The following is a 24,023-nucleotide window of genomic DNA, read 5'->3' on the forward strand; positions in this document are numbered from 1 at the left end:
TCTGCGAATATCCGCGCTTATTTAGAACTTCATTTAATAAATCGCCGTACCGGCGACCTAACTACTTATATCGTATAATACCTACCTAATATCGTCCTCCTGACCTATGTATTGGCACTAGGGTCCGTCCCTGTGTGACAGTTCGCCTAAGCATGTTGCCGATCTCGTTCCGTTTCTCTACAACAAACCCCGGTGGTCCGAATGATGAGACTTGTCAAATATATAGGTGCCTACAGAGTCTTTCTCTGTTACCTAATAATAAGGTGGTGTAAGCTTACTACCTTTCTTCTTCTACTTTGAGGAGTATTAGTTCCTAATAATAGGACCGTAGAGGGGTGGCTCGTGGAGGGGTATCTAGGCTTACAGGTCATTTACTGGCAGAGATATAAGATGCTCTGTATGTGCGCAGGAGAGTGTCCATTTCTTACTTTAACCATTCTCATTTCCTCTACCAAACCCCGAAGCAACCTGCAAACATGGCATCTGCGGCTTTAAGCGCCTCGAATATCCGGCTCCTTGCTCAGCACGCCACGACATACTGGACAGATGAAGCATCTGTTAACGGTGTCTGGGTCGGCCTACTCGCCAAAGCTTTCCCCGGCTCCGATGGCTTCGTTCTCCAACCAGAGGGACAGGGTGATGGGAGCAAAAAGCGCAACGACATCCTAGTTCGCAAGATCACAAACTTCCAAACCGGGGCACAGGACGCCTACCTTGTTTTTGAGGGCAAGAGCAGCAGAGGGGACAGCTTGGACCAAGCGGGAAAACAGCTCTTGGAGTTTGTGAAGGCCTCGCCCAAGCTCAGCGGGGTCAAAAGGCTCTGGGGCATTGTGGCCAGGGGCACCGAGTTCCGGCTCTTATTCTATCTTAACGGGGTGGAACACAAACTGAAGCTACCCAAACCAGATCCCGCCAACCCAGACAGCGGCAAGCCTTCATCGGGCAGCCCCAATCCCGACTACACTCTAGGGAAGGCGTTTAACGAACCTGGCTCCGTTGAGAGTGTCCAGCTTTTCTTGGCCTACGCGAAGACACACGTCGGGTCTTGGGTCCCTTGAGCCTCCCTGCTTGGTTTCGTGCCGGTATTGCGGCGCAATACCGGGCTGCTTTCGAAATCCCTTGAGTTTCAGCACCTACTCGTGAGATAGATAGCGGAATAATGTTGGTTTCAGGGATTTGTCGGATGGGAACTTTGGACATGATAACGAGCATCGAATTCACCATAGAGTTCTCGGCACCTAAGAGTCGAGAGCTACCCTCGGTGGCCTTGCGCTCACCAGGGCTATTATGGGTAGAATTATAAACGGCACGTGAGAAGGCGGAGCATAAGGGATGTACATTTCTCTATCGCCACGTAGAGGTTACGCCTCTTCGTTGCTTACCTCAGCAACAGGAGCTCCTATATATACGCGCTCCTATTGCTTCCATTCCTTTAGCTAGTTCTAAGATAGAACAAGACCTTTTTCTTCCTTTGCTCCTCCTCCCGTTACTCGTGAGATAGCTCCTCGCGGGCGCTCTCGCACACGTAGCTCCTTAGATCTACGTAACATCTAATTATTTCTCTTTCTAGGAGTATGCCGTGGCTTCGAACCGCTTTGATAGGAGTAGAGAAATGACGACAGGATGGAAGGGTTAGACACTCGACGCGCGAGCTGTGCGCGTATATCAGATTTTGTTGCCTCCCTGACGCAGCAACTCGTCTGCCAGCATGTTGATGAAGACCTTGTGGCAACTCGTCGGCTTTCTTAGCCCATGTTTAACCCGGCGGGGCTTCACCTGCGCCGCCGGAGCGGGACTCTGATAATTACGGGTACTTCTTCCATAGTGTGGAATAGGTGTGAAAAGAAGTAACCGGAAAATGCGAAATTTTAGGCCTATTAGGGGTGACGAGCCCTGCACCACCTATTTTTGAATTGGCGGGCTTCGTCACGTTTAGTAGATGCTCGGCCTCGCCCTTAGCTGGAGTGGGTTTCTTCGCTCCGTGTCCAACAAGCAACAAAGCAGCATGTCGATACGGCGGGCATGGTCGCTGGCTCGGAGATAGTCTCAACATATACCCGTTTCTTTTTTTCCTTTTTGGGGCATACTGATACTAACCAGGTTCTAGTCATGTTGCAGCCATGACCGAGTCCCAATGGCATATCGTCATGGTAACCAACTCGCTGCTGAATGGCTTTTACTAGGTATGACGGATCCACGGGCTTGCTGATGGCAGCACGAGGGCCTGGTGAGTAATGCCACCAGCCATTAATATTCCGCTCTCCACAAACCCTCTCAAAGCATATTAGCGAAAACACCCCTCTGCTCGCAGCCTTCAAACTGAAGCGGTCTTACCCTGATCCATACGGGAACCTCGTTGGCCACAAGAACGATGGCGATACCGGCATTGATGCAGGCGACAGCACATCTCAGGCTACGACTACGACCCCTCTGTACGCTATCCCGTGGTTCCAGGCGACGGATGACTCGTCCGTCACCGTCAGCGAGATCAAGCCGGAGTTACAGATGTCCATGGCCATGAATGCGTTTTCGTCTTGGAGCGTAGAGGCGGCCGCGTGAGTACTGTATCTTGCCTTACATCTTGCACCACTGAAGTCCTCCCAAGCACAACGTCCATAGAGACTTGGCTGGATACTGATCATGGACACAGCTCAGGCGGCATCGGCGGCATCACAGGCGGCCTCTCGGTGTCGGGCTCGTCGTCGTCCGGGAGCTCGTCGGGCTGGAACCAGGGGAAGGCCATGGATGCGCTGCACGCGTCGTATAATGTGAGCGCTGCCCTGACTCTACATGAACTACGCTTGCTTCACTTTACTTTGCCCTCCAGGCTATAGCATGACTTAACTAACATGTTGGATACTCACTACCACATTGTTACACGGGGATGGAACCCTACGCCAATAATTAGGTCATAAGGGTTAGGAGGATAATATCGGGCATTAAGGCTGTTACCTCGGGAACCTGCTAAGGAAAAGTCCTAGATAAGCTTCGGATAGCTTCGGTAGTAAGGTATAAAGATACTAAGGTATAAGGGTACCTTTAAGATATATTAAGATAAGAAGGGGACGACGGACTTAGAAAAGAATAAGGACCTAAAAGACCCCCTATAGAATTATTAATTAAATTAAACCTATTTTAAGTATATCCCTTTATTATAGATAATTCTATATTACTCTTACCCTTATAACTTTATTATAAGTTAATAATAAGAAAAGCCTACGCCTAAGTCGGTATTATTATCATTAGACTAACCTCGACCCTTTACTAAAGGACTAGAGCCGCGGGCGTTCCTACTCCTAAGACCGGCTATTTCGGGGCCCGCGTCGATCTCTATAGCGGAGGTAGCCTAAATAATGACTACGATTAATAAACTAAAGGCTATAATAACGGAATTAAAGGTAAAGGACGCCGAACGAATTACTTTAACGCCTTAGCTAAAACCGATCCCCGAACCGACCGATAAATTCCTCGTAGTATACTAACCTTAGGAATACGAGGTAGTTATAGCTAATACTCCGGAAATCGCGAACTTAGGAGTAGTTATACGAAACCCTCCGTAATAAATCGTAGATTTATATAAGTAAATAAAATAAGCTTACTAAAGCCTAGTAATACTAGCTAACTAAATCGACGTAGGATATCGGTAGAATACGATTCTAAAGAAATAATACGAATAATTACGATAATTTTATTAAACCGTTACGGTTATATAAATTACCGGTATCCGAATTATGAAGATATAAATCTATAAGTTCTAGAAGTAAGTCGTAGAGTAAAGTACTTACTTCGCTTAAAACGTATAGGAAACCGTAGCTAAGTTTACCCGATAAAATAAAGTACGAACGGCCGTTATAAATTAATTACGAAACGCCGTACTTTAAAACTAACGAGCCTTAACCTAGCTCTATAAAGAATACGATAAGTTAGTAACGGACGTTAGCTCCTAGGCTACGTAGAAGGATAAATAAATTAACGAGATCCTTAGTAAGGAATACCTTACTTCCGGGGCTATGGAGGAAAAAACCTAGCTAATTAAAAACGACCTTAAGGCTTACGCGGCTAATTTAATTAAGGAATATTAATAATAACGACTAAGTAATAAGCTAACGGATATTAAATTTATTATTATCGGAGCTAGTTAAAGGATAAGGATACCTACTCCCGCGTTAGCCGCCCGTATTACGATAATATTTACCGGGAGATATATTAATAACGAAGTTAAAATAAAGGAGATTATTTCCGACGGCGTATTATAAAATACCGCGGTTAAACGCATTACTATACGCGCGCGGGCCCGCTTTTAGGATATTACCGTAAGCGCCTTTATATCGGGAGGAGCCGGGTAAGGACTACCGTAATTACTAAGGACCCCGCGGAATACCTTAAGGGACCTAAGGAATTCCGACGACTCGGAGGGCTTAAAATTTAGGGACCCGTAAAGGCCGCGACGTTTATCCGGAGCCCCTAAAGAATTATAAGAGCCTCTCGACCCGGCCGAAGAACGTATAATTCGGGCCTAAACTAAAGTTATAAATAATCGACGAAGTATTACGGTAATAATTAATCCGGTATACCTTATTAAACCTACGGCTTATAACGGTAAAGACTTAGCTAAGTTCCGATCGTAATAAATTAAGATTAAATCCTACCTCGAAACTTACGAGGAAAGTTTTATCCGGGACGTTTAGAAAATTAACTAAGTAGGATCGATACTTATTAAAAAGGCCTAGCTTTAGTATTAATAACGATTAGCCTAGGTAAAGAGGTTAATAATCGTCGATACTTAGGTAGGATATTCCTAAGCCCTCTAGGAGCGATTTAAGGATCCCGCCGAACGATATCGTAACTTTAAGAAGATATAAGAACTTAAATATTAAGGAAATATCTCTTAATATCTTATTAAGCTTATAAACCTTAACGACGTCGTTTAATAATCCGGAACTACCTTCTAGAATTATATCGCCCGTACCTTACCCGACGAAATAACTAAGTTAGTTTATTTACGATTAAGTAATATCCCCGAAAGTAATAAAGCCTTCCTTAAGGTAATTAAAGAAGCCGGTTAAATTTATAAAAACATAATAATTAACCTAAGGATTTCGGGAAAAGGAAGGTCCGCTTCGTAAAAGGAATATATAAAAGCGAACTAATAATAAAAGTAACCCGTAAAAGAAATTCGTTCCCGCTTAGGTTAACCGGTAAACGAACGTAAAGGTAAGGATAATAAGAAACCCGTACCGGCTAAGGACTTACGATAGGTAGGTAATAAAAAGGCTTTAGTTAGGATTAATTAAACCGTTATCGACTAGCGAAAAAAGGATAAGAAGGCCTACTAAAGGTATAGAAAGGATAATTACTAAACCTTAGCTTATTTCGTAAAAAAGGACTTAAAAGGACGGGACTTACCTACGCTATTTAAAAAGGTTTTATCGGGAAAAAGAGAAAGGAAAGAGCCCGAATTACTACCTAATAAAAGGGCTAGAATCGATACTATTATACGATAGGAGGGAATTCTTTTCCGTATTATGGAGCTATTCGATTCCGATAAAGAACGGGATTTTTAAACGCCTTCCCGTAAACGTTAACGGGAAAAAGGGGCGATAAAGATAACGTAAAGATTACTACTATTAAACGACCCGGAACGCCAGAAGTAACGGAAGTAATACTAATAACGAAGAAATTACGAGTCCCTTAATACGACTTAAACGAACTAAGGTTAGGTAAACGGCTTATTTATACGATATAAATAAAATACTAGGGAAAGGAATACCTCCTACGAGTCCTATTAAATACCGGTAGCGAGGTACCTTTAATTAATACGGCTAAGGTTAAGTAGTTACGCCTTCCTATTAACTAACGCTCGAAATTAAGAACCCTAATAAGATTTAACGGCTCCGAGATCTCGTTAAGAAGGCTTCGGTATACGAATAAAATGAAGTTCCGTAGCTATAAATATATTTACCTTATCGCTTAAGAAGTTAGTAATTTAAACGAAGAAGTCGACGCTATCCTATCCTAATAATAAATAAAGGAATACCCTTCCTAAGGCTTATTTATAGAGGAACGATTATATTTTAACTTACTTAATTACCGGAATTACCGCCCTCGGCCGATCCGTATAGGAACTACGCGAGAAAAGGACGCTTTATCGTAAGTACCCGAGTAATTCCGCGACTTCGTTCCTATTATAACTAAGGAGGCGGGATAACGGTTCCTTAATCGGTAATTATAAGACTACGCTATCGAACTTCGTCTAGGGATTACCCTCCCGTAGAAACCCTTATACGTTATAAACGAACGATAATTAAATGCCTTAAAACCATAGCTCGACGAAATAATAGCTATAGGAAGAATCCGGAAATCTAAGGCTCCCTATAGCGCATTTATAATATTTATAAATAAAAAGGACCTAGGCGCCCTAAGACCGGTAGCTAACTACCGGAAGTTAAATAAAATTATAATACCCGTTCGATACCCGATTCCGTTAATTAACGAACTATAGAACTTATTTTAAACGGCGCGATAATTTATTAAGATTAATTTAAAGTTTGGTTTTTATATAATACGAATTAAGGAAAGCGACGAATAAAAGACCGCCTTTAGAACGCGATATAAGCTATACGAGTATACGGTTATACCTATAGGATTAATTAACGCCTTAGCTACCTTTTAAGCCATAATAAACCATATCTTCCGCGACTTCTTAGACGTAGAAGTTATCGCTTATTTCGATAACGTCTTAATCTACGCCGATACGTTAGAAGAATATAATAAACTAATTAAAGAAGTTTTAAAACGGCTTATAAAAAACCATTTAGCGGTAGCCCTAAAGAAATATACCTAGCGAACGTAAGAAGTTAAATTCTTAGGATATAATATAAGCCTTAAGGGTATTATTATATCTAAGGATAAAGTAGAAGCTATCCTTAACTAGCGTATCCTAGCTACGCTTAAGGACTTTTAAAGCTTTATCGGATTCGTTAACTTCTACCGTAAATTTATACGTAATTTCTCGGGTATAGCTAGGCTAATTATTAGCGCTAATAAAAGGAACCGTAAGCTATAGAAATAGGAAATCGAAATAGAAAAGGCCTTCTAAGAATTAAAGGAAACCTTTATAAAAGCCCCGGTACTTATATACTTCGATCTTAATCGAATTCCGATCGTTAAAGCCGACGCCTCGGACTTCGTTATTTCGGCCGTCTTCTCGTAAAAAAACGATAAAGAAAGACTAAAACTAATAGCCTTTTTCTTAAAACGACTTACCCTAGCGGAAATAAATTACGAAATATATAATAAGGAATTATTAGTAATCGTCGACGCATTCGAGAAGTAGCGATATTACTTCGAAGATACTTAGCATTAAATAAAAGTATACTTAAACCATTAAAACCTAACGTACTTTACTACGGTAAAAGTACTAAATCGACGATAGATCCGCTAGGCTTAGTAGTTCTTTTCGTATTACTTTATAATATACTACCGCCTAGGGAAATAAAATAAGAAGGCCGATATTTTATTTAAACTACTATAATATCGCCTTAAAAAAGAAGGAGCTAAGGATTAGCCGATAGCGACGGTCCTATAAGAAAAGCATTTTTTAAAAAATTCGAGCTTACCTACGGTAATACTCTTTAGCGTACGATTAAGTAATATCTTAATATCCGTTTAGACCCTAGAGTTTATTAAATAGGTTAAAACGGCGGCGGTATAAGACCCGGAGTACTAAGTTTAACTAGTTAAACCGCTCGGTAAGGAGGTAGAGCTCTAAGAGGGCCTTCTTTACCGACGAAACCGTCTTTAGATACCTAGGGACCTATAATAAGAAATAATTAAATCGGAATACGATATTAAAGTAACGGGATATATAGGTATAGATAAAACTATGGAACTTATTACTCGGAACTTTTAATAACTTAACCTAGAAGTAATAATTAGGGAATTCGTTAGGGAATATCGTAAGTATTAATAAAATAAGGTACCCCGATATATCCCGTTCGGATTACTATAGCTTATGGAATTATATTATCGACCATAGTAAATAATCGCGATAGACTTTATTACGGACTTATTAATATCTAACGGTTACGATTCTATATGGATTATCGTAAACCCCTTTACCAAGATAGCGTACTTTATTCCGTTAAAAAAGGACGGTAAAAAAGCCGAGGACTTAATACCTATCTTTATCCGTAACTACTAGCGGCTATATAAGATCTCTTTAGATATTATCTTAGACCGAGACTTACGGTTTATTTCCTATATATAAAAGGATATTCTAAAGCTCCTAGGAGTTAAGCCTAGAATAAGTACCGCCTTTTATCCTTAAACCGATAGATAGACGGAAAGACTTAACTAAATCCTAGAAGCATACCTACGCGCCTTCGTAAATTACGAAATAAGCGACTAGGAAAGCTTACTTCCTACTACCGAATTTACTTATAATAATACCGCTTTAATAGCTATTAATATATTACCTTTTTATATTAACTATAGATAATACTTAGTAGTATATAATCCCTTATTAAGTATCCTTAAGAATCCAGGGAGTAACCTTTATACTTATTAAATAACTAGGGTATATAACGAAGCTAAATAGCATTTAAAAAAAGTACGGTAACGGATAAAAGGATAGGTAGATAAATACCGAAAGGAGGAATCCCTTCTAAAAGTCGGATAGCTTATTATACTAAACGCTTATAATATTAAAACTAAGCGCCTTATAAAGAAGATAAATAAGAAGATACTCGGTTCCTTTAAGATTTAAAAGGTCGTTTCCCTTACCGCCGTAATTTTAATACTCCCGAAAGGCTAACGTATTTACAGTACCTTCTACGTATTCCTTATCGAACCTTACCGCGCTAGTAATTAGGAATTACCTAACCTTAACTAGGTCTTACGGGAAGTAGCCCCGATTAAGGCAGAAGATTACGAAGTAAATAAGGTATTAAACTCCGCTAGGACCGGAAAAGTTATTAAATACTTAGTAAAATAATAAGGATAGCCGGTTAAGCGCTACTAAACTTAAGAGCCGTAGGAATACTTTACTACCGAAGGAATAAAAGGAGCTATTAAGTTATTCTATTAATAAAACCTTAATAAGCCCGCTAACTAACGAACCTAGGTACCTAATTAACGCTTAGAGACGAGCTTCTTCGATAAAAAGAGATAGTATTATACGGGGATGAAACCCTACGCTAATAATTAGGTTATAAGGGTTAGGAGGATAATATCGGGCATTAAAGCTATTACCTCGGGAACCTACTAAGGAAAAGTCCTAGATAAGCTTCGGATAGCTTCGGTAGTAAGGTACAAAGGTACTAAGGTACAAGGGTACCTTTAAGATATATTAAGATAAGAAGGGGACGACGGACTTAGAAAAGAACAAGGACCTAAGAGACCCCCTATAGAATTATTAGTTAAATTAAACCTATTCCAAGCATATCCCCTTGTTACATACATAAAAGTTCCCCCGCGTGGCGGTATATTTCGATGCCGACGATCTTGAGCCGTCGGACGCGTGCAGCGCGCTTCTCGAGACTATCGAGACGAACAAGAAGCGTAAGGACATTTATACTTTCCAGCGGATGTTTGGTATGGTCACTCTGCCCCATCCCCCTTTATAGTAAATTCCATGTTGACATGAACCACCACCATGGCCAGGCCTCGTCTTTACCACCACGGTACAGCTAGGTGGCCGACTGCACAGTACACAGGACGCCAGCACGCCGTCGGCGAGCAGCACGAGCGCGAAGAAGGACGCCATGAAGCTGGCGGCGGGCGCCAACTTTTCAAGCCCTTTCGTGTCCGGGAGCCAGAACGCCCAGAGTGACGCACACAGTCAAGAAGCGCTGACGTGGGAGGCGCAGGGCGGCGAGACGCTGCTTGGGTCTAAGCGAGTCACTTACCTCCTTTCGTGCCCGTGATAGGAAGCGGAGGACTACGACTGACATGGACCGGTTAGCCCGGCACGCTGGATCGCGTCAGCCGGGTCATTCTACAACTGGCGCGTGATGCAGCGAGACGGGCTGGGCGACATCCTGCGGCTCATCCAGGAGGTCACGGCGCTTGACTGGCCGGCCACGTTTGACGCCATTTTGAACCCGAAGTCGGATAACGAGGACAATAAGGGTACACATTGCTGCGATTCCTAGGGTCTCGATACTACTGAATGAGATATCGGTATTGGGAGATCGTAGACAAGCCTAACTAATCCCTTATACCTTACCCTAACTAACCTCTTACCGGATTAAACGAAAACCCCGTTTTATACCGAGCTTTATTCCTATTTCGGATAGAGGCTATAAATTTTTCCTTCGAAACATATTTTTAAATGTCGTATAAGAAAAAATTTAATTAATACATTTTTATAATTACTATAATTTACTAATTAATTAAAAAATTTAATTAATTAAATTATTAAAATTATATTTATTACGATATATCATTATTAAAACTTATTACTATTAAAATTATTACTCATTACCATTAATTAATATTATACCTTAATATTATATAAAATATTTTTTTAAAGTAACATTTAATTATGAAAATATTTAATTAAATATAGGTTAATATAATAATAAAATATAATGAATAAAGACGTTTTAACCTCTTTACAAATAATGAAAGTAAAGCTTAATATAAGGTAAGTTTTCTGCTTAACCCGGTTAAAGATTAGGGTAAGATAAGGGATTAGTTAGGCTGGTTTAGGACCTCGGAAATCGGTACCTATTAACCGCGGTGATATGGGCATAAAGAGGAAACAATGTATCCAGGTAAAGGTAATACCCGGACAGTTGAGTTATAAGACCGAAGTAACTTCGATTCTACTCGCAATACATGGCCCGACCAAGTTGAACGGACCATCGACAATATTCGCTTCGGATGGCCTATGGTCCCCGGCCTGACCGCGACTGCGAGGATCAACTTCACACCCACGAGCCCTGTACTCGGGAACAAGGTGAATCAGAGTCTGGCTGACAACCCACTTTCCCGGTCTAGCTTTCCGGTGATCCCCCTCGATACGTCTAGCCAGGGAGAAGACTACTCGTCACGTCTCTTCCATCCCACAGACATGCCTCGGAAACCTCGTCGACACCCGATACAACGCCAGTAAGCCGCGTTTTACTCTATTTGAACCAGCGGCATTTGTAGCCTTCATCAGGGCGTTTTCAGGCGGCGTCCCCCAGGACTTACCTAGTGTTCCTGTGAGATGTGGTGGTGAATCCTCGACGGAGGGATAATGTGCTGTCGAGTCAGGGAATATGTCCATCCCTCGATGCCGTACACGCAAGCCGCAAATTACAAGTTCCTGGCCTCTCGTTTCCTTGACGAGTTCATTCATACATTATCGATAACAGTTTAACCGGCCTATAATATCAATCATACCTATTTTATTCCCCACACGAAAAGACTCGAGTACAAGCATCACGGTCCCGACGAGACATTATACGTTGGTCTCGTCTTTCATACTGACGGTCCTAGAGGGCTCGTTCCGACCACTCCTTTCTCTGCGTCTTCTTGCGTCAGCCTCCCCTCGGGCTCAGATGGTCGGGTTCCACCGATAACCTCTTGTTCGCCTTGGTGTCTCTCTCTCCATCTTTTCGCGCGGGCAGCGCGGCGCTCGTTCTTCTCTTGGTCCTCGCGCATCTGCCGAATTATAGGGCTCCTGGCTCGAATCTTCTCGCCGTACCGGTAAAAGACAATCGGAATGGGAATCATAGCCGCTTCCAACAACCCGAGCAGCGTGCCCGCCCACTGCGGCGTAAGCGCGGCGTACATAGACGGGCCAGCCAAGGGAAGGGTGCCACCGAATACGCTGCGCATCATCGTGTTTCCCGCCAGAGCCGAGGCGGCGTAAATACCGTAGGCGCCGGCGAGGTAGTTCGAGCCGTAGATGAAGCTGATCGCGTTGCCGGCGCCGAAAGGAATGCCAAAGGCAATCGGGATCGCCCAGTGAATCGTCCCGGGAAGACAGGTCCAGCTGAAGACTAGCTGTCCGACGGGAACAAGGACCGCACCGATAATCATGACGCGCGCGGTCGCCTCAGGGGGCACCCGGCCTGTGAGCGAGTCCTTAGGGTGGGCGTTGATGATCTTCCGTAAGAGAGGCTCGGTGAGGATGGCGAGCATGGTACCCGTGCCAATGCCTACAAATGCGAGGCCGGAAATCCCGGGTCCCCAACCACGATTTTGCGAAAACACGACGGGGTAAGCAATGAAGCACAAGTAGAGAATCCCGTATATGAGGGAGATCCTACACAACACGGTCAGCAAGATAAGCTGCCGGTCTGTGAAGAGAAAGGACGCACCAGATATTAAAGAACCAGAGTATCGGCTCCGTCAAAGAGAGCTCGAACGGCCGTAGCAGGTTGATTCTCATGAGCGCCAACTTGGACAACTTCTGATCGTACCGGCACCACCACCTCTCGTCGTCGGTATCCTTGCGTTTGCGTGCGGCCATCGATTGAAGGATGATAGGGGCGTATGTCTCTTTCGAGAATATCATACTAACAGTTCCGGCTCCGGCCAGTATTAGCGCAAGCCAGTTTTCCCATCTCCAGCCGAGGCTCTCGAATACGAAGCCACCGATAACAGGGCCCGTGACAGGTCCATTCAACGGTGCAATGGACCAGAGCGACATGATAAGAGCCCGGTTCTCTTCCGTGGAGATGTCGACAATACTTCCGGCGCTATTAGAGACCATCACGGCGCCAAACACCGCGCTAGATTCCGGATTAGTGCCAGCTCAGCGGCGACGGGAAGGGCTTTTCGCCAAGCAACCTACCCAAAGAACCTAACCACTATGACTTCTTCCAACGACGTCGCCAGACAGCATGGAATCACCAGAAGGGTGAAGCAGACCATACAGATGACGTATACCGGCCGCCGGCCATACAGCTCGCTGGCCGGCGCAGCCAGCAAGCTACCGGTAGCGAGCCCGAGGAGGTAACTCGTGACGCCGAGGGTTGCGACGGTCGTGGATACGTGAAACTCTTTGGTCAGACCAGGTATAGACGCGGTGTAACTGGTGCTGTAGAACACGACCACCCATGTGGTGTAGCTGATGGAGAATACGATCCATGAGCGGTACCATAGCGGCCAGTTCCTGGGGTCTTCCGAATCATCATCCTCAAAGGTGACTTCGAAATCCGGGGGCCGCGAGGCGGCGCTTCCTATGCTCGTGGCGGTGCGCACGCGCGCTACCTCCTCGTACGCTTCAACACCGGCAGACAAGGCCAATGCCAAAGGGCTAAGCGGATCCGTGTCGTCGGACGCGTTGGAAGCGTGGCTCGAATGGCTTTGGCGGCTCTGCCGACCCTGCTCTTCCTCTCCCTGTTCGACTGAGCCCTTTCGCGAAGCGGCGTCATTAGTCACTGTTACGCCTGCATCCTCGCCCAGCCGACGTTCCGTATCCTGCGGTACCTCCATTCGCAAATACCTAAATGGCTCAAGACGACCAATACCGAGCGGCAAAATAGACCCTGGCCTGGGGTATCTAGGGGCCGACACGACCTCGGTCTCGTGTCGAAAAGACTCGTGACGGGGTTGTGATCTTACCCCGGCAAGGATAATACAGATGATGAGGTAGTCGTGAAGAGGTTAAAAAGGTTTTTATGCCTACACTTTACGCTCCTCTCAGGGTTACCCATGTACAAGAAAAGATGCCGGAGAAAGGTGAATAGTTGATAATAGCCCATAGTTACGGGGCTAAAAGAGAAAAACAAACATTTACGTATCCAAGGCAGAGGGAAAATAACAAAATAGCTACCGGAGAACCGGTAACTCCTGTCGCCCGTCATCCTCCTCCACTTACCTACGATATCAGGCCGCCGGCTGTCCCAGCTCCTAACACAGCGGCCACTTTTGCCCAGCTACGTATACATGTAGTAATATGCTAGCCCGAGGGGTAACGGACCGGAAGCAGAGAGGAGTCTGCGAGATTGCAACGGTGCTAGCCAGCCACCCCTGCTAGCCCTATCAGCGTAGGGAGTTAGAAGGCTTGCACTACATGACACACGAAATTTGGCTACGAGAGAAAGTCACGATATATTGCTGAGAGGCACAGGAGGCAGCAGGTTAGCTTATTTGTTCCCAACGTCCCAATCAGCTCTCCTTTCACTCGATATTCTTAGCATATGCCGGTCAGAACGAGCATATGCATGGTAGCCCGCCTGGTTAGGCACCCCCCTTCGACGCCGGTCGGCAATGCACTCAGATTCTGTCGTGTTTCCCTCACCCCCGTTCTTCCGTCGACGGCTTTGTCTATCATTTGCTGCCCCCCACACCCCCCTTGCAGGATAACCCACCCGTGTGGTTGTCGGTAGGCAGCGGGCAAAATACGCCGAAAACAGGCGAGCCGAGGTAATATAAACTGGCGGCGGCAACTACTGCCTAATTAGGGATCTATTATAATGAACAGGTATCGACTTGCGTGTTTTTTTAAAACCTACGCGATATTTGAATCGTATTAGTAAGTACACGATCCCGTCGCTGTTGTCTGTCTGGCGCGAGCCTTTGAGGATTTCCAGCCTTCATCCCGCTGTCCATGTGGGTATATATTTTCTGTGAGATGAAGGGAGGGGGCTGAGAGGGAATCGTAGCAGGTATACCTACACAACGAAGCCGTCGCACAGCACAACAGTGATATCCGGGTCATGAACAAGGATGCGCTGAGGAGTTTGGGTGACCATTCATCAATGAAGCTGATTGCTCACAGTGGTAGCTGGGAGGCTCCAGAACCCACGAGACCCCGGCAATGCTACCTTATACCTATCATTACTTACCTCCTCCCACAATACCCAGGACCCCCACTCCCTAGTGGCATCACTCCCCTCCTCCCTACCCCGCCCCTCTCACGTCCTGTCGCCATCGGGAAGCTTAGCTCAAGACATCAAGACTCTTAGAGGACACGCTACCAATAATTACAGAGTGGCACTTCACGAACATCAATTGTCGACGATGGATGCCCCCCGCGGGCCAGGCACGAGAAGATTCAAGAGCCTAAAAAGTAGCGCCGGCACTGTCCTGCAAAGGATACGTCTGCCAAAAACTAACCTCGTCCCTCTCCGACCACTCCGGAATGGCCAGCGTTGGGAGGTGGTATCATCGAATTGACGCCACCCCGTCCTCAAATGTCCATTGCTGGGGGCCGGGTCCTAAGCGTCCTACAGCTGTCCAAACCCACTACTCGTACCTGAAAATGTAACGGAATAGTGGTGACGAAAGCTGGTAGGTACGGGGGTATAGACACACACGCAAAAATCGGTCGAACCCTGTCGGTGTGCAACACGAAGGCAGGTGGCTATTGTTTCGGGGGGTATCGTATAAAGTAGGTATTACATGCCTGCCGCTATCGAGATACTAACCCACGGCACATCGTTACGGAGAGCCATGTATATCAAGCGCAAGGTTGTTGGCCTATGCGTCGCAGAGTTATCTCTATACTCATGAAGGGCACGCAGCATCAGCCGGGAGGGGGCGGCACAAGTACGTACCCCCTCTCGCGATGGTGCAATATCTAGAGCTTGTCGAACTCATCAAGCTACGCCCTATTACGTCCTGCGCTTCTTCTCTAGACGGGCTCCTCTCACCAAGTTCGCGAGCTAGCTCTACCTCCCACCCTCCCAACGCCCGTCGTCGGTGCCGTCCGATAGCGGCGCGAGGCAGGCATGGGTAAGACTCGCGTAACCCTCCTCCTACCTATACCCGACAGCCCCGGGGGGGGGGGGGGGGGAAGACGTCCTCGTCGGTGGCGCGGGCGGGCGACCGACGAGTGCGCCATGAGATCATTGTCCCACGTCCGTCGCCCCCCTCCTCCCTCCCCCTCCCCCTCTGGAACCCCGACTCTAGCCACGGGAGGGGACACCGCCACGTCGTCGACGAGATGCCCCATGTGCGCTCCGTCATATCGTCGATCGGCTGCAGCCGACTGCGGCGACTGGACGCCACCGACTCGCACGCTCCGTGCTCAGGCCCTCCGGCGGGTGACGTGTCCGCCTACGCGTCGCGGCAGGCTATCCGGATACACTCGTACATAGGGGTAGGAGTGCGCGTGTTACCTATGCTACCGCGAGGCCCGGTGCGGGCGTGAGAGGGTTTGCTAGCCACGCACGCCTACGCTCGTGAGCGTGCCGTCCGGGCGAGCCTGCCCGCGCACGTTTACATTCCCCCCTCCCCCCTCTCCCCCGCCTCGACGCGAAGGCCCGACGCATGTCCCCCGATTTTCCGGGCGCCAGCCACACGCTTGCGGATTGCCATCGCGTGACTTCTGCGCCCTCGCCTGTCTCGAGGCCGTCGTAGCGGCGACGTTGAAGAGGAGGGGGGGAAGAGAACCAGCCAAGCCGAGAGAGATGCCCAGCGCTAGGGCGTGCATTGCATGGCTTGGGAGAATGGGCTATTCGGCGATACCGACAGCAACCAGCGGCCGTTGATCCGTGGGCGATCATCTCTTTAGTTATATAGAATCTCGAGCGAGCGACATGTGATAGGGTACATCAACCACTTAGCCATCCACGTAAGGAAGAAGACCCGGACCCAGGGATGTTATGATGCGCCTACGGCGTGTCTTCCCCACTCCTAAAGAGCTGGCATGATGCTGCTGATCCGGCTAAGCCGCGATGCTACCTATAGCCAATCCTACACATAGGTAGGTGCATGTGCATTTCGAGCACACCCGCATACATACACATACATGAGTACCAAGCATTGAGGGAGTTCGCACATACATTGCTGGGATCGCTGGTTTGGTTCAGTATACGCATATAGGTAGCTGACGACGCGGTCCCGGGAGATTGTTATACCTACCTACCTAGGTGCATACGCGAAAGAAAAACAGTAAAGAGGTTAGCTTAAAGACATAGATTAGCCTGGACAGCCATCTCCCATATGCTGGTTTCACAAAGATAAGTGAATACCATCGCCGAGATGGCCTCGCCATCGGCAACATGACCGGGTTACAGAGTGAAGGGTGAGTGCGTCCGTCGGTGGTGACGACAAAAGGAGGGAGAATAGGAGAGGGCAAGAGAAGTGGGGTAAAGTGAGGTGAAGCGGGGGAGAAGCCCCAGCCCAGACAGGGAGAGCGGACATGATTGGCTGCAGCAGGCCGCGGTGGGTATCGATAAGGACCGATAAAGAAACCAGTTTCTATTGGCTGATATGAATTGAGGGGATATGAAGAAATTGGAGAAGTACCGCGCTAGGCCACGATAGGAAATATGTAAACATGCCCTGGCGTGGGCTATTTCTGAGTCGTGTTGTCTCTGGCGTCGCCCCGCTACGACGCGCGAAGTGCCCCTCTCCCTCGCGATAGTAAATACAGTGCCTAAAGCAGGCTTACCCGGCGCAGCGCGGTACATCCATCATACCTATACCTTACCTCAGTACGTTGACACAAGCACCTACACCCACGCCACGCACGGTAGACGTAGGTACGCCCAGGCAGAGTCCCGTCTCTGTTTACATTTGATCGTCGTCCCGGATCTGAGACGCGTCCTCTTCTCTTAAAGACGGCTTCCCCGGTGCGACAGTAAATAATCCCATCGAACCCGCTACGCGAACTCAACCAACCTTCGTGCGGTGGGCTTTTGGCTACGTTGCATTGGCACCTATCCCCGGATTCTCGACCGCGCTCCTCTTCAGGCCAGGCCGGGTGGTCGTCGGCCATCACCACCATTAGGAGTCGACTCTCCCCACCGTAATTATCAGATCAGGTTAGCGAGGGAACATGGGCGAAGACCGTGATCTCCTCCCCATCGCGCTGCGTCGCACCCCACGATCCAACGCGAGGGCGGCAGCAGCACCAGCAGCAGTACGAGGCGCCAGATCAGGCGACGCAAGGCGGTCAGCATCAGCAACGAATGGCACTACTACTACGTCGGCGACCGCCAGGACCCCGAGCAAGCCAAGACCCAAGAAGAGGGTCCGCTTCTCGGATCCGGGCCCGGACGCCAGCAACCATCAGGACCCGGAGCAGGACCAGGACGAGTTCGCCGACGCGTCGACGGGCCTGACGCCGATGGTGCGCCGCACATCTCTCCTCAACGCCAGGTCTGCGCCCTCGCCGTCGCCTAAGCGCCGGCGGAAATCGACGCCCGCGCCTCGATCCCTCGCGGGAGACGAGGACGAGGACGAGCTGTGCGGGGACGGGGGCCGCGGCGCCAGCCACGAGGTGCGCATCAAGTCGCTGCGGCAGGTCCTCGACGAGCGCGTCAAGCGGCGCATCCGGCGCAACGGGCTCAGCGAGGAGATGAACGCGATCGACGGCGCGAAGCGGCGGCGCGAGCGGGAGCAGCGCGCCGAGGTCCAGCGCCTGCGCGACGAGATCGCGGCTCTGCGCGGCGGCCGCGGCGACTCCGCCGGCCGCGTGGCCGAGCTCGAGCGCGAGGTCGAGGTCCTCCGCAGCGAGCTGAGCAGCCGGACCGGGTCCGACAGCGGCAGCAGCGTCAGCGGTGCCGCGGCTACTATCGGCGGCGGCGGCGGCCCCAGCGACGAGAGCTTCTATAATTGGACGCTAGCCGCGCCCGTGCCCTTCTCCGACGACGAAGACGAAGACGACGACGACGATTACAACATGGGCTTCGGCGACGCGACCGTAACCGAAGTAGTGTGCAGCACGCCGTCGAAGCGCAAGCGCCGCGCGTCTGCGTCCGCGTCCTTCCCGACGCCGCCATGCACGAGCCCAGCGGGCCCTACGACGCCATGCTCGGGGCGCCGGGCGGGCGGGGCCGCCGCTGCCGCCGCCGCTCCGGTTACGCCGCAGTCGTCGTCGCACCGCGGCGCCCAGGCCACGCTGCCGGACCCCGAGAAGGAGGCGCTCGAGGCCGAGCTCGCGTCGCTGCGCCTCGAGCTGACGAAGCTGTCCGAGGCGCTCGAGGCCCACGACGCGTTCCGGGCGCGCATCGCTGGGAAGATCGCCGCCGCCGCCCGGGGATCCGAGACCGACGCTGCCAGCGACGCGAAGGAAGGAAACGATAGCAATAGCAATAATAACAACGACGACCCTGACAACACCCGCAACGCCGAGGGCGCAGACGCCGACGTCGAAGCGCGGCTGAACGCGGTCCTGCAAGCGCTGGCGGACCGGACGGCGGCGCTGGGGGCGCTGGACGTGTCGCTGGGGGCGCTGGGGTTCGGGGGGCGGGACGCGGGGGCGGCGGTAGCCGCGGTAGCCGCAGCGTTCCGGGGCGCGCGGCTAGAGCTGGAGTACCTGACGCCGGGGGAGATCGCGCTGCCGCTAACGGCGCGGGGGGCGGCGGTGCTGGACCTGCTGCTGGCGCGGCTGCGGGACCTGGCGCGGCGGGCGCGCGGGGCCGAGGACGCGGTGGCGGAGCGCGACGCGGCGGCGCGCTCGCTGCGCCAGCAGCTGGCGGCGCGGGTCGACGCCATAGCGGAGCTAGCGCATGAGCGAGACCGCGGCGCCGCGGCCTTGCGTGACCGCGACGCGCGCGTCGCCGACCTCGAGGTCGGGCTCGCGCGGCTCAAGGGCGCGGCCGAGGGCTACCGCCGCGACGTGGCGGCGCTCGAGGCGCTCGTGCGCAAGCTCGAGGCGGAGGGCGGCGCGGCCCAGCTCGCCGAGGTCGCGGCGCAGGCCGACGCGCTGCGCCAGCAGCTCGCGCGCAAGGCGGCCGAGGCCGGCGCGCTCAACCGCTGCCACGGCGCGGCGCTGGCGGCGCGCGACGCGCGCGTGCTCGAGCTGCGCCGCGGGCTCGACGCCGTGCGCGCCGAGCTGCACGCGGCGCACGCGGCGGCGCAGCGGCTGCGCGTCGAGAACGCCGCGCTCGGCCGCCAGGTCGCCGCCGAGGGCCCGCGGGCGGCGCGCGCCGCCGTCCAGGCCGTCAAGGCCGAGCTCGCGCGCGTGCTCGCCGGGCTCAGCGCCGAGTCCCTGCTCGCCGCGAAGAGCCTCGCCAGCGCCGGCGGCTGCGCTGCTGCCACGGCCGAGCTGGCGCCCCGGAAGCGGAGGACGGGCGCGGCCGGGCGCGACTCGAGTGTTGATGTCGGCGGCGGCGACGACGACGAGGAGGAGGAGCAGAAGGAAGAGGACGATAGTATCGTAGATATGGCGGAGGTGGTGGCGGAGGCGGAGGCGCAGGCTGGCGAAGAAGAAGAAGCTGCTCCGACGACTGCCGCCGGCTCCCCCCGCCCCGGCTCGTACCTCTCGGCTAAGCTGGCGAAGACGTCGGCCGCAAGGGGGGCGAAGCGGCGGCGGCACGATAGCGGGCTGGGGCTCGCGGATGAGGATGAGAATGGTAACGTCGACTTCGTGGTGTAGTGTAAATTGTCGGTGGCATTAGACGGGAGTTGTCGGACGGGATGGATAGACGCTGGCGTTCCCCTGCTTTGTTTTTTCGCTCGCTCGTCCGTTCTCCTGACGGGTCGTGTAAGCCTTTACTTTTGTAACGTCGTCGTTTTACCTGCCATTTCCTTTCTTGACTTACCTGCAACTAGCACCGGACGGGGCGGTGGCGCGTTAAAATCTCTCTTCATCGTCATTGATTTTTCGTCTCGGCTTCGTGTGGTTGGGAAAGGCCAAGGGAATGAATGGACGGTTACTTGTTGGCATTAATCTTACGGGAGTTGGCTAGGACGGGACAGGCTCATAGTGGTATATTGGAACCCATCGATACCTAACTCACTACCTGCTTCTACTGCTACATCGTGCCATCTTACTCGAATTCTTACCGGCGAGTATCCCGCCAAGTTATGTTCTGTATGCCCTCAGGTTGTTATCATCACGTCCATGTTCACACGGTTGCCGTAGCAGCCCTGGATAGGAAAAAGCTAGAACTCCCATGTTTCTGCATCCAAGGTAAACTCCCGTTCCCTCGGCCGCTCGATACAAAGACTGCAGTTCGCTTCGAGATAGTCCGCAGTCTCCCATTCTACCTGACGGCACGGACATGAATGTGCTGTGCCCAGACCGTATTCCTCCTCCAATCGGTACCGAAGGCAGGTCGTGTCGGGCCTTGGACAAGAAGACACTATTGTCCTCGCTTGCTCCACACGTCTGGCATAGTAATCCTCATCCCATCCCGTCCCATCCCGTCTCATTCCCTTCCATCCCCCTATTACCTGCATTGCGTACGCCTTCTGCACAACCCTTCCATCCGTCCCGTCCCCTCGCCAGAAATGACCCCAAGATCACGTCGCAGTTCTCCCCCGTACAGTCCCAAGCCCATATCGCGCACGCCTTCGGTTTCTCGGGGACGGGCAGGCTTTCCGACCCGTGTCGGCTCCATGTATCCGCTGCTACCATCCCGTCTCCCTGCCGCTCGCGAGTGCCGCGAACTCGAGGCTGGGCGTGAGCGTAACTACGCATATGTACGTCCCCCCCCGTCCGCCCGCGCGTCACGGATAACGCACGCACGCCCATCACATCGCACGCGACTAAGTCAAGGCGGCATATACCTAACTGCCAAGTACCGGTACCAGCCTCTGCTCCCCTCTCCTCCCCAGCTACCGTCGCCCTCTTGCACCCTCTCGACACCGGGTCCTGACATCTCATCTCTGGTGTGGGGTCCGGGGCAGCGCTGCTAGGCCTAAATTACCATCGCGTCCATATACGAGTTATACCCCCCTCCAAAAATAACCAGAAAGTTTCCGGGAAAGAGGGGCCATAGACTGGGCAGGGTAGATAAGAAGGAGACGGCGGGTATAGGTGCCCCGGAGGGAGACCATGAAAAATAAAATAAAAAAACAAGGTACGACGACGTCGTTGGCGATGATAAGCTGTCGTCATCTCGTGTTGGGCTACTGAGTATAGCCCCCGGGGCTGAGAAAGGCCATCGGGAGCGCTGATCTGCGGAATATTGATATGCAGGGTCCTCGAAGGGGCAATTCCCATCCGCGCACGAATTGTGTATTAGAGGTTCCTTTTTTAAATCTATGGTTACATCATTCCCAATCGGCAGGTCCCAGGTTTTCGCTCAAATGCTACGGTACATACGCCCATGCACGTGCTGGAGAGACCCCTTTCGTGCCATTTTCGTGCTGGGGGAGGGAGGGAGGCTCGTCAAGGATCATTGATGAAAAGGGGATGGGAGGGGGGTGGAGGACGGGACGGGATAGGTTAGAGGCGAGAGGGAGAGGAAGATATCCAAGGCTTCGAGAAGGAAAGGCGTGAGGCCGAGCAGGTCCGTCATATAGGTAGAGGGAATAGACGGGCCTAGCGACGCTTCCGGTAAAGAGACCGGAAAAGTCGCGGCTCAACGGGTAACGATCGGCAGGACCGCCTGCTCGGTTTCTCGTGGTCGGCGTGGCAGTGCTCTCTAGCTCGCTGTCGCTACCGCCCGCTATCACCTAACCCGGGCGTCGCCGCGGGGGGTGGAGAGGGAGAAATGATGTAAGATTGCATAGGAAACGCCGTTCCGCGGCACGGGAACAGATACTGCAAGAGAGGGAGGAATGGGGGAGGAGTCGGCAAGATGCAAACGGGATGACGGCGTAGGGGTCCAGCACACGGACTGAACACGAGGTCTCTTGCATTGCATTGGCGAGAGTCGCGTGCGACGGATAATTCCGTGGGCACGTCGGAGGGTTAGAAAAAAACAAAATGCAATACAGGTGCGCTGGGCGTGTCATCGGACGCGACGCGACGGGGAGGCAGCTTAACATCGAGGGTGTCGGTGATATAGGTGATGGGGAGCGTTATGACCAGTCGGCCCCGGGGCCGGGTGGCTGTGTTGGACGGCCGAGAGGGTCAAGTCATTCGATCCAATGCGTGCTCATCAAACATCCCTGTTTTATTGAACGGGATGAGTGCGAGAGGGGGAAAAAAAAACACACCTCTAGAGCCCAATTTACCCCTGAGTTTTTATTATTATTATGATGATGATTCTAGCACTGGCAAGCAGGTCGGGTCCGGCGGGAAGGAAGAAATCCGAATTCCCATCTGCGAGGCGGTTAGCTTGTGCTGCACCACGGTAGGCCGAAGCGCACGTTGGAGAGAGAAAGTTGGTGGCGGCTATTTCTCGTTGTTGTTATTGTGTTGACTGACGACACCGATTGTTGGTGTTGACGATGACAAGAGCGGTCCAATACCACCCGGATCTAGAATCAAGCCTTGCCGCGTAGCAGCGATTCGCGGATTTGCACAGGGAAGCATTACGATGAATCCAAAATGATATAAGAACGAGCATGGGGGGGGGGGGGGCGAGGGGGTTGTTGGGGCCTGCAAGTCGCGTGCAGAAATCCTTGGGGATGGTGACCGTTCCTCGCCCGGCTGCGTCGTAGAGAGGGATCAAATGCCAACCTCCTAGGATAGGGAGGCAAATAGAGAGATGTGAAGGAGTGCAAGGTCGTCTCCTGACTAGTAAATGCACACTATTATCCATCCCTCCGTCCACCCATCCCTCCCTCCTACGTATATCCATACAACACAATCGGGAGACCTTCGCCGTTAGGTCTCCGTCTTGTAGCTACCGAAAGTCATCAATGAGTGTTAGGTGGTGGGAACCGGGGGGGGGGAGGGGCGGCGGATGGGTACAATTTAGTGTCCATATGTAAGACACCTAGACAGTTAGCTGCCTACTTACCTAGATATCAGTTAATCTACCACCTCTACCTCGGTTACTTTACTTCTAGATTGACAACTTCTAAGGGAACTCGTTGCGGACCTATAAGAGGAGGTAAGGCTGGTAGGCTGGTAGGCGGCTTAGATGGGTATTGCACACAACATACTGTCCTCTCTCTCCCTACATAATACATGCCTCTATCCACGGCCTGTACGTGTGGGCGGGCGGGTTCCAATCCGCAGCGGAATGCGGGCCAGCCACACGGGCAATTTAGGTATTGTGGATGGTTCCCCCCGTCCAAGGTAGGCCCAGAACGCTATACTGCTAGTTGCCATCGGCGCTGGGGAGCCGTGCCGGGTTGCCCTGTCACGCCCCCTGGGGTCCATGTGGTTTAGCACAGGCACAGCTCCCCAGCTAGGTAGGTCGGTAGCTAGGCGCCCAATATTTACCAGGGGCGACTGGGTGCAAGCGTGAGAGGAATGCAACGTCGAGCATCCCGTCCTCGAGCTA

The 24,023-nt window shown here is 51.0% G+C and overlaps 4 protein-coding genes across 4 annotated transcripts; 3 read left to right on the forward strand and 1 right to left on the reverse strand.

Annotated features, from left to right (window-relative positions):
• The first annotated feature begins 9,317 nt into the window (after nucleotides 1–9,317).
• Nucleotides 9,318–10,363, forward strand: GGS23DRAFT_565308 (uncharacterized protein). Its single transcript, XM_051516207.1, has 2 exons — nucleotides 9,318–9,594; nucleotides 9,664–10,363. Exons 1-2 carry the CDS (start codon nucleotides 9,588–9,590, stop codon nucleotides 9,924–9,926), a joined length of 270 nt encoding a protein of 89 aa, XP_051372491.1. The 5' UTR covers nucleotides 9,318–9,587; the 3' UTR covers nucleotides 9,927–10,363.
• A 377-nt stretch (nucleotides 10,364–10,740) lies between these two features.
• On the reverse strand, nucleotides 10,741–13,744 carry GGS23DRAFT_565310 (polyamine transporter 3). Its single transcript, XM_051516208.1, has 3 exons — nucleotides 12,791–13,744; nucleotides 12,315–12,728; nucleotides 10,741–12,259 (listed from the first exon to the last, which is right to left on the reverse strand). Exons 1-3 carry the CDS (start codon nucleotides 13,432–13,434, stop codon nucleotides 11,470–11,472), a joined length of 1,848 nt encoding a protein of 615 aa, XP_051372492.1. The 5' UTR covers nucleotides 13,435–13,744; the 3' UTR covers nucleotides 10,741–11,469.
• Nucleotides 13,745–17,252: 3,508 nt separating this feature from the next.
• Nucleotides 17,253–20,588, forward strand: GGS23DRAFT_620622 (uncharacterized protein). Its single transcript, XM_051521115.1, has one exon. The coding sequence runs from the start codon at nucleotides 17,729–17,731 to the stop codon at nucleotides 20,270–20,272; it is 2,544 nt and encodes an 847-aa protein (XP_051372493.1). The 5' UTR covers nucleotides 17,253–17,728; the 3' UTR covers nucleotides 20,273–20,588.
• Nucleotides 20,589–21,676, forward strand: GGS23DRAFT_513834 (uncharacterized protein). The gene has a single exon (XM_051514580.1). It carries the CDS (start codon nucleotides 20,905–20,907, stop codon nucleotides 21,535–21,537), a length of 633 nt encoding a protein of 210 aa, XP_051372494.1. The 5' UTR covers nucleotides 20,589–20,904; the 3' UTR covers nucleotides 21,538–21,676.
• Nucleotides 21,677–24,023: the final 2,347 nt, after the last annotated feature.

The sequence above is a fragment of the Durotheca rogersii genome (genome assembly GCF_024521655.1).
Source record: "Durotheca rogersii strain YMJ 92031201 chromosome Unknown GGS23scaffold_8, whole genome shotgun sequence".
NCBI lineage: Eukaryota > Fungi > Ascomycota > Sordariomycetes > Xylariales > Xylariaceae > Durotheca > Durotheca rogersii.

What these genes read in the sequence shown, in the direction of transcription:
- GGS23DRAFT_513834 (XM_051514580.1), top strand. Translation starts at nt 20,905, where the DNA reads ATGTGCTGTGCCCAGACCGTATTCCTCCTCCAATCGGTACCGAAGGCA.
- GGS23DRAFT_620622 (XM_051521115.1), top strand. Translation starts at nt 17,729, where the DNA reads ATGGGCGAAGACCGTGATCTCCTCCCCATCGCGCTGCGTCGCACCCCA.
- GGS23DRAFT_565310 (XM_051516208.1), bottom strand. Translation starts at nt 13,434, where the DNA reads ATGGAGGTACCGCAGGATACGGAACGTCGGCTGGGCGAGGATGCAGGC. An exon ending in ATAGTGGTTAGGTTCTTTGG is followed by an intron (nt 12,729 to 12,790) that starts GTAGGTTGCTTG and finishes TCCGGAATCTAG; the next exon opens with CGCGGTGTTTGGCGCCGTGA. An exon ending in CTCTGGTTCTTTAATATCTG is followed by an intron (nt 12,260 to 12,314) that starts GTGCGTCCTTTC and finishes CGTGTTGTGTAG; the next exon opens with GATCTCCCTCATATACGGGA.